This window comes from Limulus polyphemus, unplaced genomic scaffold (genome assembly GCF_000517525.1).
Source record: "Limulus polyphemus unplaced genomic scaffold, Limulus_polyphemus-2.1.2 Scaffold3821, whole genome shotgun sequence".
NCBI lineage: Eukaryota > Metazoa > Arthropoda > Merostomata > Xiphosura > Limulidae > Limulus > Limulus polyphemus.
The window spans coordinates 80,592-95,168 of NW_013669431.1; the positions used below are offsets into that span (position 1 = coordinate 80,592).

General features: G+C 33.9%; 1 protein-coding gene across 3 annotated transcripts in view; it reads left to right on the top strand.

Moving 5' to 3' along the window:
* Positions 1–14,504, top strand: part of LOC106470101 (bestrophin homolog 22-like) — a 55,728-nt gene extending 41,224 nt beyond the window's left edge. For all 3 annotated transcript variants that reach the window (XM_022398672.1, XM_022398669.1, XM_022398671.1), the window contains exons 15-17: positions 704–1,018; positions 3,261–3,381; positions 12,053–14,504. In XM_022398672.1, coding sequence (XP_022254380.1) covers positions 704–1,018; positions 3,261–3,381; positions 12,053–12,768 — 1,152 coding nt within the window. In that variant the 3' untranslated portion in view covers positions 12,769–14,504. The remainder of the gene's footprint in view (positions 1–703; positions 1,019–3,260; positions 3,382–12,052) is intronic.
* The last annotated feature ends 73 nt before the right edge of the window (positions 14,505–14,577 follow it).

Sequence of the window (14,577 nt, forward strand, 5' to 3'; positions counted from 1 at the left end):
CCCTCCCCATCCCCTTACACATAGCCATCTTGAAGGTTCTGGTTGGTTTCACTGTGTATGATTCCATTTATAACTTTAAGTGACATTGAATTTAATGCATTAAATTTCCTTATACTTCTCAGTAGTTTTGGTTTACCTAGGAATATGTTGTTGATTAATTATTTTTATGAATATCATAAAAAAATGATTATATATTTAACTACAAATAAAGTGTAAGTAAAAATAACAGCTTTATGACATTATGCATATCATGCAAAATTACTTTAGCTTTTGTGCATTTATGTTGGAGCATCATTATTCATTTATAGTTTTAAAAAATTCAATTCTACTGTTAAACATAAATTAACAGAGTACTGGTATTATATAATAGGTTTGAGAACTTTAGTGGACTGCACTGTTTATTGAAAGTAAAGGAGAGATATTTCGGCTTCTATACCGAGGTCTTCAAGGTCACAGTACAGAAGCTGAAACATCATCTCCTTTTCTTTCAACAGGCAGTTGTAGTCCATTAAAGTTCTCAAACCTGGTAATATATAATTTTTTTTTACTAACTAGATAAATATAAAGTTGTAATTTTAGTAGCTATGACACATACATGTATTTACAGTGGATTATTTTTTATTCAGAAGTTTTGAATTGTTTAGTATAACAATATGTAAAGTTTTTACTTTTAGCCATTTGTCTTGTTATCAATGTCTTTCAGGAGGACATCTTTCGGATGTCTGAGATTTCACTTTCAGATACACGACCTACACAACTAGCCCAAAATTCTGTTGCATCAAGCATCTCCAACTTACAAGGAAAGCACTACTCCCATCAAATTCCATCAGCGAAACACACGATTGCTTCTGAATATCCAATTAAAATGGGCCACAGTGAAGACCTCTTAAGAGGGTCTAGTGTTAAATTGAGACCCAAAATGCCCTCTATGAAAGACTTTGGGAGATTACGCAAAAGGAATTCAATTGCTCTTTGTGAATCAGAGAATTCTGATGAACAGCAGAAAACACCTGATAAGGTAACATAGTGTACTTACATTTATGCCATATATTTTCTTCTGACTCTGCAGCTAATATTTTGTGTCCAAATATCTATATAACAAAAGCCACTCTGTTTGTAATGCTTCCTTAGTTGGTAACACTCCACTCTCTGTTGATAATGCTCATATTGGCTCAGTGGTTTGTCTGAAATGGAAGTTTCAAGCTCAAAAATCTGTCGAGTAGGGATTTTTTAACTTTTTTTTAATTATTAACTTATGTTTAGAGCAAGTTGTTACAAAATTAGGAAAAACAACAATAACATGATACATTAAAGATTTGAATTATTTGTTAACATTTGATTATTATTTATGTTTTTCACTTTTGATAAGAAATTTTTTAAAGAAAAGTTGTACATTTGTGCATTTGACTACCGTAAAATTCATTGCCTATGCCATCACAGTTAATAAATAGCATGGTCAGATATTTGACCATGTAGGAATATTTCTTCAAGAATATGATTTGAACATAACAGAAAAATATACACAAGTCAAAATTCTAATCAAGGACCACTTACAGAAGATGACCAAATATACACAAAGAGTGTTGTCTTTATGAAATAATAGAAAAAAGATAAACATTCTTTATACAAATATTGTTACTATAATATAATTAATTTTGAGAAAAAAATTAATCAGCATTTTCTGTCATATGATAGGCAGTCAGCTAGTTATTAAAAACTTCTGTTCATAAGTAAGATAACTATATACAGGTTACTTATAAACTTTCTTGGTTTGTTTGAACATCAATTAAACAAATATTATTTTTTCATACAGCAGTATTTCTTGGTAATTGTACCAATGAAAACTTTGGGGAAAATAAATCCATAGTCACCAGAAATGGTAAACAGAGGGTGTTATTTGCTCACTGTATCCACCATTTATGTCAACAGTGGCTTTCATCCTTTGAGTTGTGTCACAGAAAGTTGAATTACGCTGTTCTGTATTCACCATTTATGTCAACAGTGGCTTTCATCCTTTGAGTTATGTCACAGAAAGTTGAATTATGCTGTTCTGTATTCATCAGGCTACATACTGTTAGATGATGCACTTTGTTTTGGGCTCTTTGGATATCTAAAATCACTTATGTATCATGGAGTTCTGGCTGTGTTGATGGAGTTTACAAATGTTATCCAATGGCATGCAATGTTGAATAATGAACAGTTTTTTTACATCATGGAGTACTAAACAATTCTTGGCAGTAGAAGTCTAAGGGCTTACTAACATAATATATATATATCACCCAAACCTTGTTGCATAACATCCCAGCAGAAATTGTTGATATATACCTGATTTATCTGTTTCATAAAGTTGTCTTAAGTAAGTGGCTATGTGGTTAATGGAAGATTTCACAAATCCACAAAGCTCCTGTGACCTATACAGTTATAAGCTGAAGTGACCTATACAGTTATAAGCTGAAGAGACCTTTACAGCTGAGATGGGTTTTGCCTAAAGCTCCTGTGACCTATATAGTTATAAGCTGAAGAGATCTTTACAGCTGTGATGGGTTTTGCCTAAAGCTCCTGTGACCTATACAGTTATAAGCTGAAGAGACCTGTACAGCTGAGATAGGTTTTGCCTATGACAGTTGAGATAGTTTTTATCCCATGTAAGCTGAAGAGACCTTTACAGCTGAGATGGGTTTTGCCTATGACAGTTGAGATAGTTTTTATCCCATGTAAGCTGAAATGTCCTATACAGTTGAGATTGTTTTTGTCCCTGTAAGCTGAAGTGACCTATTCTGTAGAGATAGTTTTTGCATCTATAATCAATGTTTTTTTTATATTTATAATAGGTTTTAGCTATTAATATAGCCAATATAACTGTTATTGTTTTATGCATGTTAGAAAGTTTAGATAAGTATTAACTGATAATTGTGGATTTTCTTGTTGTGGTGCTGTGTTATTCTAAACAGAATCTTAAAAAATTATGTACTGAAACTAAAATTCAGAAATATGCTTATCTTGGATATTGTTTAAGTAAAGTTCATCAACTTTAAACATAGAAATAGTACATGATGAAAATTTTAGTAATTAGAATATCAACTTCAAAATTTAATATTAAGACAAAAATGCATTTTGATTAATTCCTAAAACCAAAATATTTTACTACTGAGATTTTTTTATGTAAATAAGATCGTGATTTGTATTGTAAAAATATTTATTTAAAATGTTCTTGAAAGAGTACGTTTTTATTAAACATTTTTTATGTATATTTGTTTTAGAATAATAAAACTAGACACAATAGTGGAAGTCAGACCAGCATACAGACAGCAATTTACCAGGAAGACAGTGACTATGATCTACCTTTTTCCTCACAAGATCAAGGAGAAAACATTCACCGAGGTATGTTGCATTGTTCTGTGTTGGTTCGTATAGATTCAGTTTAATCGGACTGTCAATTAGAATGATTATAAGGATATTTATGGCTTCTGTTTCACCATATTCATGTACAGTGTGGGTGCATTGCACCAAATTCTGTTTCTGTTTATTATAATTTTGAATTTACTAAGTGTATTTAAACAAAACTTGGTAAGCTTGTAGTATACATTACAAGTATAGTGATTACAAAAAAATCAGAATTTTTAATATAGTATTCTTACTAAAGATTTGACTGTGAATTTAGAGTAAACAAATCATTGAATTACATAATGCATGAGCTTCTCATGTGCATAAAATGCTAAGAAATTGTATTAAATTTTTTTTGGATTTGGTACTTTACCTCATCTCACAGAAATAGCTATTCTCGTTCAGTGCTGCCCTCTATGTACATGGCACAAGCCTTGAGCTCCCACATACTTTACATTCAACTGGTTCAACTGCGTCTCGCGTGTAAATCATCATGCAACAACCCTCCACCAATAAGTGTGTGACATACTCTCCTGATGCACATGACTCCCTTTATTCACTTTCGATTCTACCAAACTATCACTTCTCGTTTTGGCAGTGCTCATGTCAAGATGTTTTAGTAGTGCTCTTCAATCGTGTTTTTTTTTGTTCAACTTCAGGAGTTTTTTTTGTTATTATTATTCTGAAGTGGATTTTTTTCTTTGTTTTTCAATAGTTAACAACTTTTCAGATAACTCATTTTCCCAGTTTTTAATTTTTCTTCCTCATTAAATTGAGGCACTATCTTTGGTTAGTTCATCATGGGGTAGTTTATCAATTTTGTGCTCTATCCTTTGGACTTGCTTCAGCCCCGCATATCTTTTGATGCGTGGTCAAGGCTTTTGCCTGACATTTGTATGCTCAGGGGCTGCGCTCATATCATTACATGGATGACCAGCTTCTGTTAGCTCGTTCCAAACAGAAATCTGACCATCACACTCGTGCTGCTCCTGGAGGCAGCTCTTTTGGGTTAGTTAATAAAGTCATTTCTTATTCCTACCCAATATCTTGTCCATTTGAGTGTCTTTCATCATTCATCTCAGTCGGGCCCAACCTTCTTCTCTTTAACTTTGTTTGATAGAGCTTTCAGTTCACGCCTTTACTGCTGCTTCTCTTACAACTCCCGATGTTCTATTGCTTTTTGGAATGTGGTCTTCCATGGAAGCCCTTATCTCCTTGGGTTAAGTGCATTTGAGGTCTCTTCAGTGGACTCTGCATGACCAATGCAATCTTGTATGGGATCCATTGGAGGCTTCTAATTCCCTTCCTTCTTCCCTTGTAGGCGATCTGCATTGGTGGATGGACAAGGCCCATACATTGATGAGTGTTCTGCTTCCTCCTCATCTAGATTTACATATCTTCACAGACACTTCCCTTAAGGGCTGGGGAGTGTGGGTCAATCGGCAGGAAGCTTCAGGTCGGTAGTCTCTAGCCAAAGATTATACCATATCAACTTCCTGGATCGTCTGGCCATACAGGGTGCTTTGATCATTTTATCCATCTTGCCATGAATTGTCTGTTCATGATCCATTCTAACAATTCTACAGTGGTGGCTTATATCAATCACCATGGCAGCACCCATTCTCGTTCCCTTTGTGGTCGATTCTTGGATCTCCTTTTTTGGGCCCACACACTCATTATTTGTATACTAGCATGTCATGTTCCAGGTGCATTCAATCTTATTGCAGATCGTCTTTCCCATCCCAACAAAGTTTATCCGATGGATTGGTCTCTCGATCCTCTTGTTTTCCAGTGGCTATGCCTTCAGTGGGGTACTCCTCATCTGGATGCATTTGTCACATTATTCAATACCAAGTTACCTCTGCTTTGATCTACAGTTCCTCATCTTTTGTTCTGGCTATCCATGCAAGATTAGACTAATAAATACTTTTATGTTTATCCTCCCATCTGTCTTTTTCACAGTGTGATTTTGGTCATCCACACCACCATGTGTCAACCATAGTTTTCTTGGCTGCTCCAACTCCATTCTGCCCTTCAGTTACCTCTTTCTCTTACTTTGTCCCTTCTACATCAACCTCGGTCACTGGCATTTTACCCAGCCCTTCATATCCTGTGTCTTCACGCCTGGTTTTTATTCAGTCCCTGGTGAGGAGGTCCAATTTGTCCTGGTGGGTCTCTTTTTTTTTTTTTAGCTTGTTCCATTTGCCCTTCCTCATCTTATGGATTTTCTCACTTGGCTGATTGATCAGGGGTCTTCTGTCTTCTCAATCGCCTTATCCCACACTTTTTGTTTTCCAGGTACTATAAAGTTTTTATCTCTCTCACCTTTTCCCTATTGTTGCATTCCTTCTGGATTAGTTGTCCACTTTGGTGTGCAGTCCTTACAAATTGGGATGTTAATGTGGTTTTTCTCTGCCTCACTTTTCCTCTGTTTGAACTTCTGTCCTCATGCTCACTTTTTTCACTGATCCCTTAACACTTATTTCCTTCTCCTATTAGCCTGTGGACATCATCAGTCAGATTTATTTGCCATCAGAGATTGACACACTCTATCTCATTCCACATATATTCTCCTTTATCAGGATTGATCTTTCCTTCACAAAACTTTAGCAGCTTGGGAGGGTAAATCCTCATTCTTACCAATTTCTCTTCCTTCCATTTCCCAACATTATCTTCATTTGGATCAGGATATGCTACTATGTCCTGTTTGTGCTCTTCATTGTTATGTTGCCCGCATGGTGCCTTTTCCCACCTATTCATTCCTTGGTAGACATCCTCTGTTCGTGACCTTTCTCCTTCCACCCTGACCAATTGGATTTTGGCTTATTCTTCCTTATCTTCTTCTTCTTCCCATAATTTGTTCCAGGTGTCTTCTCATCAGATCAGGCACCTTACCTTTTCTCTGGTGTCTCATCTCTGTTGAGTATGTGGACTATCTTGCATACGCTTATATATTACTGTCTGCATCAGATCACTTTGTCTTCATCTTCAGGTTATCGTCTTCCACCTGTAGCCGTTCTTCAGACTTCGGTGAGACTGTGTCTGGGTAAGTTATGTATTGTGTATATATATATAACTTTTCAGGTTTTTTTTTTTTATACTGTATGTATCCTGCTCCATGGCAAGTGGTGCCTGATCAGATATGCTTCCCTATAGTCAAATTTGCACTGTCTGGCCATGTTGTCGGCATATTTCTAGTTTCTGTGACCATAAAATGTTCACTGTTAAGATGGGGTGTTCCACAGGAATGCTTGTAGGGGTTTCCTCATGTTATATTTGCTTCATTAATATGACTGTTCAGGACTGTACTCACCCATGAACTTCATGGTTAAAGCAGAATGGGATAGCTGCCCATGCCTTCAATTTAACAAATCGGGTATGACCTGCTTTTCAAAATAGGGTTTTTGTGGTCACCTGTTGCACTGTCTCCAGTGTTGATGTTCCTCCAGACTCTCCACTGCAAGTTCTCTCCCCCTTTTTTTCTTCCAGTGGAGTACAGGAATCCTTACCAGTTTCCAGTTCCAAGCTGCTAGAGTGGTGGATCATGGAAGCATCCTCCTGAATGTGATAGTGATATATGATACAAACAATAATGAATCCATTCAGTTGAGAGTAGTGTGGTGGTGGTCTGCTGGCGTAGATGACAAGATTTCCTCCAATCTGACACTCCATCTCTGAACGGGTCTATCCAAGGCGGTGTTGTAGCTTTGGAGTGAGTTGTCAAAATTGCAGTTTGATTGGGATCCCTCATCCTACCTCCACATGGATGTTGGTTCTCAGTGGCTGAGTTTTGTATTACTGGTGTCTCTGTTCCTTCACTCAGTTGGATTCATGTTTACTGCTAACATTTTGTGGGTCATGGTGGATGATCATGCAGGTTACTTCAATTCTTCCTCTTGCTCTATCCCTTGAAGATTTTCACATACCAGGACTTTACTGTGCTGGGGTGGTTCCTATCTTGATTGGTTTTGAGTGAGATATTTTACAATACTGGTACATCTTTATTATTCTGATCATCCAGATGTCGGGTTCCCGGAATGGTCATGCATTTTATCACTTTGCTATCATGTTTCCTGTTAACAGATCGGTGGGTATGATATTTCCCTCCTGTCTGCTGAACTGAGGTGAAAACGGTATGATCTTGTTTCCTACCCCCACATGGATGTCAGTTCCCGGTGGCTGGGTTTTGAATGCAATTGATTTGCCACATACAGTCTGTCATGCCCTAGCCACCCTACACCTTGGGGCACATCCTTTTTACTCTCACCCACACTACTGTCATCTATGGGAATGAGATTCAGATGTCGGGTGATTCGGATCTCTATCCAACCAATTTTCTCTCTTTTGGATTTGCTCCTCCCTTTTTCTGCCTATGTGTGCATCACCTTTTCCTACACTGGGTATTGAGTAGTATACCTGGTACAGAAGTGGTGTGGTCTCCTACATATGATCTTTTAATGTGAGGATCCCCCATCTTAAGGTGTCCTTTGGATGCTTCTTTCTTTCCCTCGCACCGGTCCTTCCACCTATTCAATATGGGATTATAGCTATTTATGTGAATAGAGATAATGTACCGTATCGGAAATTATAATTTTCCTATACTGAAAATTTATTTCCAAGAGGTACTTACCTCATCTCTCACTTCCCACCCTTCCTCCCTGCTGAAAACTGGTGATAGTTCGGTAGAATCGAATAGAGGGAGTCACATGCATCAGGAGGGTATGTCACACTCCTATTTGTGGAGGGTTGTTGCATGATGGTTTACATGTGAGACACAGTTGAACCACATTGATCATATGGTACATGGGAGCTCAAGGGTTGTGGTATGCAAAATTTTTTTTGCATATAGAGGGCAGCACTGAATGATAATAGCTATTTATGTGAGACAGATAAGTACCTATCATAAATACATTTTCAGTATAGGAAAATTATAACTTTGGTGAAAGTGGAAATAAGAGGACCATTGTATATCCAACAAGCAATGGATAGTAAAATTAAAGACTGAGGCTACCCTGAAGAACAATAAAGCACAAAAATATTATTAATAAACTATTACTAATACTATACAGAGTGGCATGCAACAAATTCTATGACTTCTTGCCAGTTAAATTTTATACACCTAAACTGAAGTAATCCTCTTGCTTATTATATAATTTTATGCATGGAGTTCACGCTTTTCCTTTTTGCCTGATGTACATATTTTATTACATCTGTATAAATATGCAAAATATCCACATCAGTAGCATATTTTGATGACTGTTAGTATTAAATATTCAGAACTACATTAAGGTGATTGTCTGACATAACATACTGTAGCCTGAAATGAGTTTTTTTTTTTTACTCTCAAGAGTTCATTCTATACTTTTTCTTTGTTATTTGTACATATGAATTGATCTTATGTAAACATCTTCAATACATAATGCTAATCATTCATGTTAAATAAATGTATTGTATGTTTGTTTATTCATAGAATGTGTTTTGACTGTTATTGCAAAAAAAAACAAAACACAAAGACAACAAAATGGAAATATATCAGTGTAAAAATAACCTGGTAGTAACCAAAGAATAATGAAACCTAGTGGTAATAATCACTCATTTATGGTGACTGTAGATACTAAAAACTGTTTGCTTATACAGTGTAACATAACATTGGCAATCAATTACATCAGTATTTTTACTAGGGACTTGAGCATCCGAACTTCATCAGTAAGCATTCTGTAAACCAGATTCATTCATGGCTTGGTCTGAAATAGAACGATAAGAAATAATTATGATGTATGCAACTGATGTTTCCAGACTTAACTATTAGTGATACTTATAACTTATAAACTTGATGTTTTTAATAATAACTTTCAATAATAATAATAATAATGATACACACAACTTAACTTTTAGGAAGAAGTATAACTTATAACTGATGTTTTCAAACAAATCATTGGGGAACAATTATAATCTGTAAAACATATTTACAGACAACTATCAAGAATAATTTTCTTGTTTTAAGTTAAGACATAACTATCGGCAATGATTATAAATTGTAAAACTGATGTTTTCAAAATAACTATCTGGAATAATTCTGATTTATAAAACTTGCATTTATGAACTTTTTATAAATATCAGGAATATCTGTGATTCATACAAATATTTTCAGACATTATAAGGAATAATTATGATTTGTAAAGCTCTTCGATGGTCCTATACAAAAAATATTCCAGAAATAGTTATGATATATAACACTTCAAGGGTGCTGGACATATAGCTGTAAGGAATATTGATATGGACAATTTTATTTGTCGTTGTTTGGAAAATATTATTGTTCAGAACATCAGTGTAAGAAGATACATTATAATGGTTCCATTCTAAAATGATGAGAATTTCAGCTTTCCATGAACACTGACAGAATCAATCTAACCTAATTCAATATGTTTATACGACTGTTATTACTGATGAATATAATGATTTTTGTGATTTAGTACAAAAATACTTGTCCACCAAAATATAGAAGAGGTACTAATCTACAGGTTTAGAAGAATAAATAAACCAAGATCAGAAAAAATAAAAAATCTTGCACACACACACACATTACTAGATCAGCTGTCATATTTCTCAAGTTTAACTTTTAGAGTATGTTATGTAATTGTTTATTTGTAGTTAAGCACAAAACTACACAATGGACTATCTGTGCTGTGCCCACCACAGATATCAAAACCCCATTTTTAGCTTTATAAGCCTTCAGACTTACTGCTGAGCCACTGGGGGACAAATTTGTTGTTTGTGTTAGAGCAAACCAAATTAGGCTCTGTTGTATTCACCATGGGGAATTGAATCCCAAATTTTAGCATTGTAAGCCCGTAAACTTACTGCTGACTCACAGGTGCCATATTACATAATGATTATGCTGTAGTAAATAAATACTTAAATTTTGGGGCATAAAAATAGTAAATTGAGTGATCACGCACATTAGCTCAATCTGTTATTTTAAATTCCTTTCAGTATTAGAGGTTGGATGAACAACTAATGTCCAAGCAATAAGTGTTGTGTACCATCTATCAGCAGGCTGGCAGAGTGGTTCCCAAACTCTTTTAGTCTTAGGCTCCCTTGATGTGAATAAAAAAGGTTGAGGCCCCCAACCTATATAAAATGCCTTAAAATGTTTTCCCCCACTACTTTAGCATGGCAATTGAAAACAGTGCCATAGTAGAAACAGTAACATCTCCTTATGACATATTGTCCCATTTAATTTATTCAACATTTTTTTATCAGCTTATTATTCATTTAAAATTAATTCAGCGTCTGTGTTTTTGGCAGCCCCCAGGGGTCTGCAGCTCCCACTTTGAGAAACACTGGGCTAGAAAATAAACAAAGCCATATAAAATTTGTGTACTTTGGGTCATGTCTAAACTTGAAGACTTTAAATTGATGGAAATCACTATTAAAAAAAAATACAAAGGTATTGAAATGTGTTTGTATTATGGTAAATTTTACATTATGTAAATAATTAAAAGTATTTTGTTTCAAAAGTGATTTGAATAAAAAAATGTAATTTTTATCTTTGTCTACAGGAAAACTTTATAATCTGATAAAATAAGTAAAATACAAACACACAGCCAACCATATATTGAGTCACCATGCAAAATCTTAAACATTTATTATTTACCATTGCCATTCTGTAAACATATCACATTTTTATCCATGTGTTCTTTTTTTTTAACAGTACTAACTAGATATGTAATTAAGTTATTTTTATGAATTTGTTTTTCTTTTTGAGCCCACACAAGTAATGTAACATACTGTATAATGTAAGAGCATATGGTAGTTTTCTTATTACTAACTAACTGAACATTCAGGATTATTGTAAATAAATGTATCATATTCAAATGCTGTTCTAACCAAAGCAGTTACTTTTCTAGGAAGATAACATCATTATAATTGAAACCAAAATATTTCATGGTGGTATGGTAATCAACATATTATGTACCATTAAGGATCTTAACCTGACACTGAAAGTTATACTAGAAAGAAATTTGAAAATTTGCATTACTTAATCTTTGAAACCCTCTGAAATTTTTTACACAGGTAGTTTATGTTAAATTGAAATGTATTTTGTGTAAAGTTTGCTAGCAACATTGTTTTGATTATTAGCCCAGTCTCATGTATAATGTTTGGCAAAGGGGAAATGTGTATAAATTTTGCAAATGATTAAATTAAATTATTCAATCCACCCACACAGGCTACAGTTAACTTAAAGAATACATCTTTTGACATATCCATATATACTGCTAATGTTTCATAATAACTTTTTAATTTTATAAATAATCGTATTTACTTAGATTACTGATTATGGGTTTAAAATGGAAGTATATTGTCTTCTGGAGGATTAATCACAAACACTTTATATATTGATCAAGTGACAATTGGTTTTTATTACAGGTCAGTTTGACCTTTAATTTTATAGTTCACAATGAGCCAGGTAGCAGGTAATCAAAAACTGAACCAATTTGGACAAGTTTAACTTCTCTTGTTTTTGGGCATGCTTAATCACTATTTTGTCATCATTTTTGACTATATGTAAAACCAAGTTTTTATGATATTTCAAATATATTAGAAACATTTTGATTCTTGTAGTCATAATCATAAATTGATGTAATTAATTTTTTCATTGTAACAGGACAGAAAAACATATTAAGAATGAAGCACAAATTTAACAGAGCCAGAAAAATCAATAAATCTACCCCTTCAGTTACCAGGTCTCCTACTGGTTCATTTGTTACTTTAATCTCTACTAGTAAACATGGCAGAAATGCTTCAACTACTAGCATAATTACAAATTCAGCTGAAGAAAATCCTGTGAAGAATATACTTTTCAGACACAAAGACGGCCTCCTCAGTACAGCAAATAAGATAGCCTCATCTCTCAGTTTGAAACCAAGAAGATCAGTTAGTGTTGCGGATTCAAGTTCTGAGGTCAAAGTTGAACCTGGTCAGCACCATGCAACCTGGCAGCAGAATGTTAAAACTGGTAGTCATCCTTCCAGTCCTGGTGAAGATTTTGAAGAATATGATAATGAAGAGACCTTGACTCAAACTTCTAATGCTGGTCTTCTTGCCATGTTGATGAAGTTTCAGCAAGAACAGAATAGTAGATATTCACAGGAAAACATGGATGGGCAAAGTGTAAAGAGTATTGGAGATATAAACCCTAAGAGTATTTCATCAAATATTTATGCATCAGACGGGTTCATAAATTCTTCAAAGGATTCAATAGCTTCCAGTATACCTGGAAATGTGGATTATTCAAGTGAGATACTAGAAGATATGGAACTAGAACCCCCAGAAACTGACCTGCCTTCTACTGAACAAAATACCATTGTCACCAATGTATAAGGTAATGTTAGTGTAAGGTATAAAACATATTAAGTATACTTGTGTTTATTTTCTGAACAAAAGTTTCCTATCATCACTCTCAACACATAATGAATTTGTTTGTGAATTAAAAAATTATTTTAATATTTTAAATCTTGGTGACACTTTACCATTTCTGAATTGGTTGCTAATGCATCGAATAAATATATATATATATATATATATATATATATATTAAATAAATTTAATAAGTTAAGAATTCAGCTGACCACATTTATCATTTTTACCATGCTTTTAATATACTTTTTCAGATTTTAACTATGGCACATGTGTATTGACTGTGCAGTTATGATATGTTATTCCATGACAACATTAAACTGTAATAAATATTTCTAAGTAAAGTGTACTACTTCTGAATAACATTAAGACTTCACTTTTATAGTCATATTTTAACTTTTGTATTTTAACATCTTATGCATAGGTGCATTTTTAGACACAAACTGGTGCTATTATGTTTATAAAACAAAAAAGATAGCTACAGACTTCTAAATAATTTAAGTTTCCCATAATTGTTTTGGACAAAAAGTGATGGTGGTTGTCAGGTTTTTCTTAGTGTAAAAATAAGATGTTGTAATGTACAACAATTTTATTTTGTTGTTGTTGAATTTTCTTTTATCCCATTTATGTTATTTTTTTAAGTTACACTATATAACCATTCCGTGTAGCCTGAAAAGTGATTGCATTTTGTTGGTATGGTTTTATTTTAAACATAGGGTTTTTTAGTTGAAAGGTACTGTTCTTGTTTGGTAATGCATTATTTGTGTTTGGTATCACACAACTAGAAGTAGTTTACTTGAATTAATAACTTGAGCAGATTTGTTTTATTCTTGTTTTAAAGTTTGTTATGATAATAACACACTGGAATTCTGATATAAAATGCTTCTATTTCTTTGAGATTTAACACCTGTTTTATGTGTAATTCTAGCTGTTACGTTGGATGGTGATCTAAGTTTACAACTAGTTTTGGTGGTAAAACTTTTTCTGTTGGAAGATTTTTCAGACAGCATCTAAAATTCATTTTTTTCATTTTTTCTCAACCCTCTGTTGGTTCAGCATTAAGTGAGTGAGCTTATAACATTAAAAATTGGGTTTCCATACTTGTGGTGGGCAGAGACCAAATAGCCTATTGTGTCAACAAACAAACTTTTTCCTTTCCTTTTTGAGCTGTTCACTTGTACAGCTGAGTTATCAAGTTTCTCAGAATTGATGACTGAAACAAATGGTTAAAGGATATGAAATCAGGGATTTCTCAGCTTTTGTTTTTATAACTACAGAGCCCTCCAGGCCCTCAGATTAATTCTCATTCGGTTAATGTTATCTGTGATATATTCTATTGATGCTTTTGTATAATAGATTGACTGCATCTATACGGACCTCTACAGATTAAAACTAGAATCCATACTGTTTTTGGAACTTTGATACAAAGACTTTGATACTAGTTTTAAAAACTTTCACATGCTCTACTCAGTTGTATGGTGTCTCACAGAGAAAGAGAGGTTTATTCCAGCGTGTAGCTTATGGGATGAAATTTGATCCCATATTTTCTGTAGGATGTACAAGTGTGTTGACAAAACCATTTTGTTTAGAATGACCCTCAAAATTATTATACTAGTATGCTATTAACTACACAGATTTCAACAATTTTTTATGTAATATTCTGATTTTTAGATAAGTTCGGATGATTTCCAGTTTATTAGATGGTCAGAATATTTTATATATATATATAGAAATAGGCATTATTTATCTTTCTTATTTTAATTATATATCTTA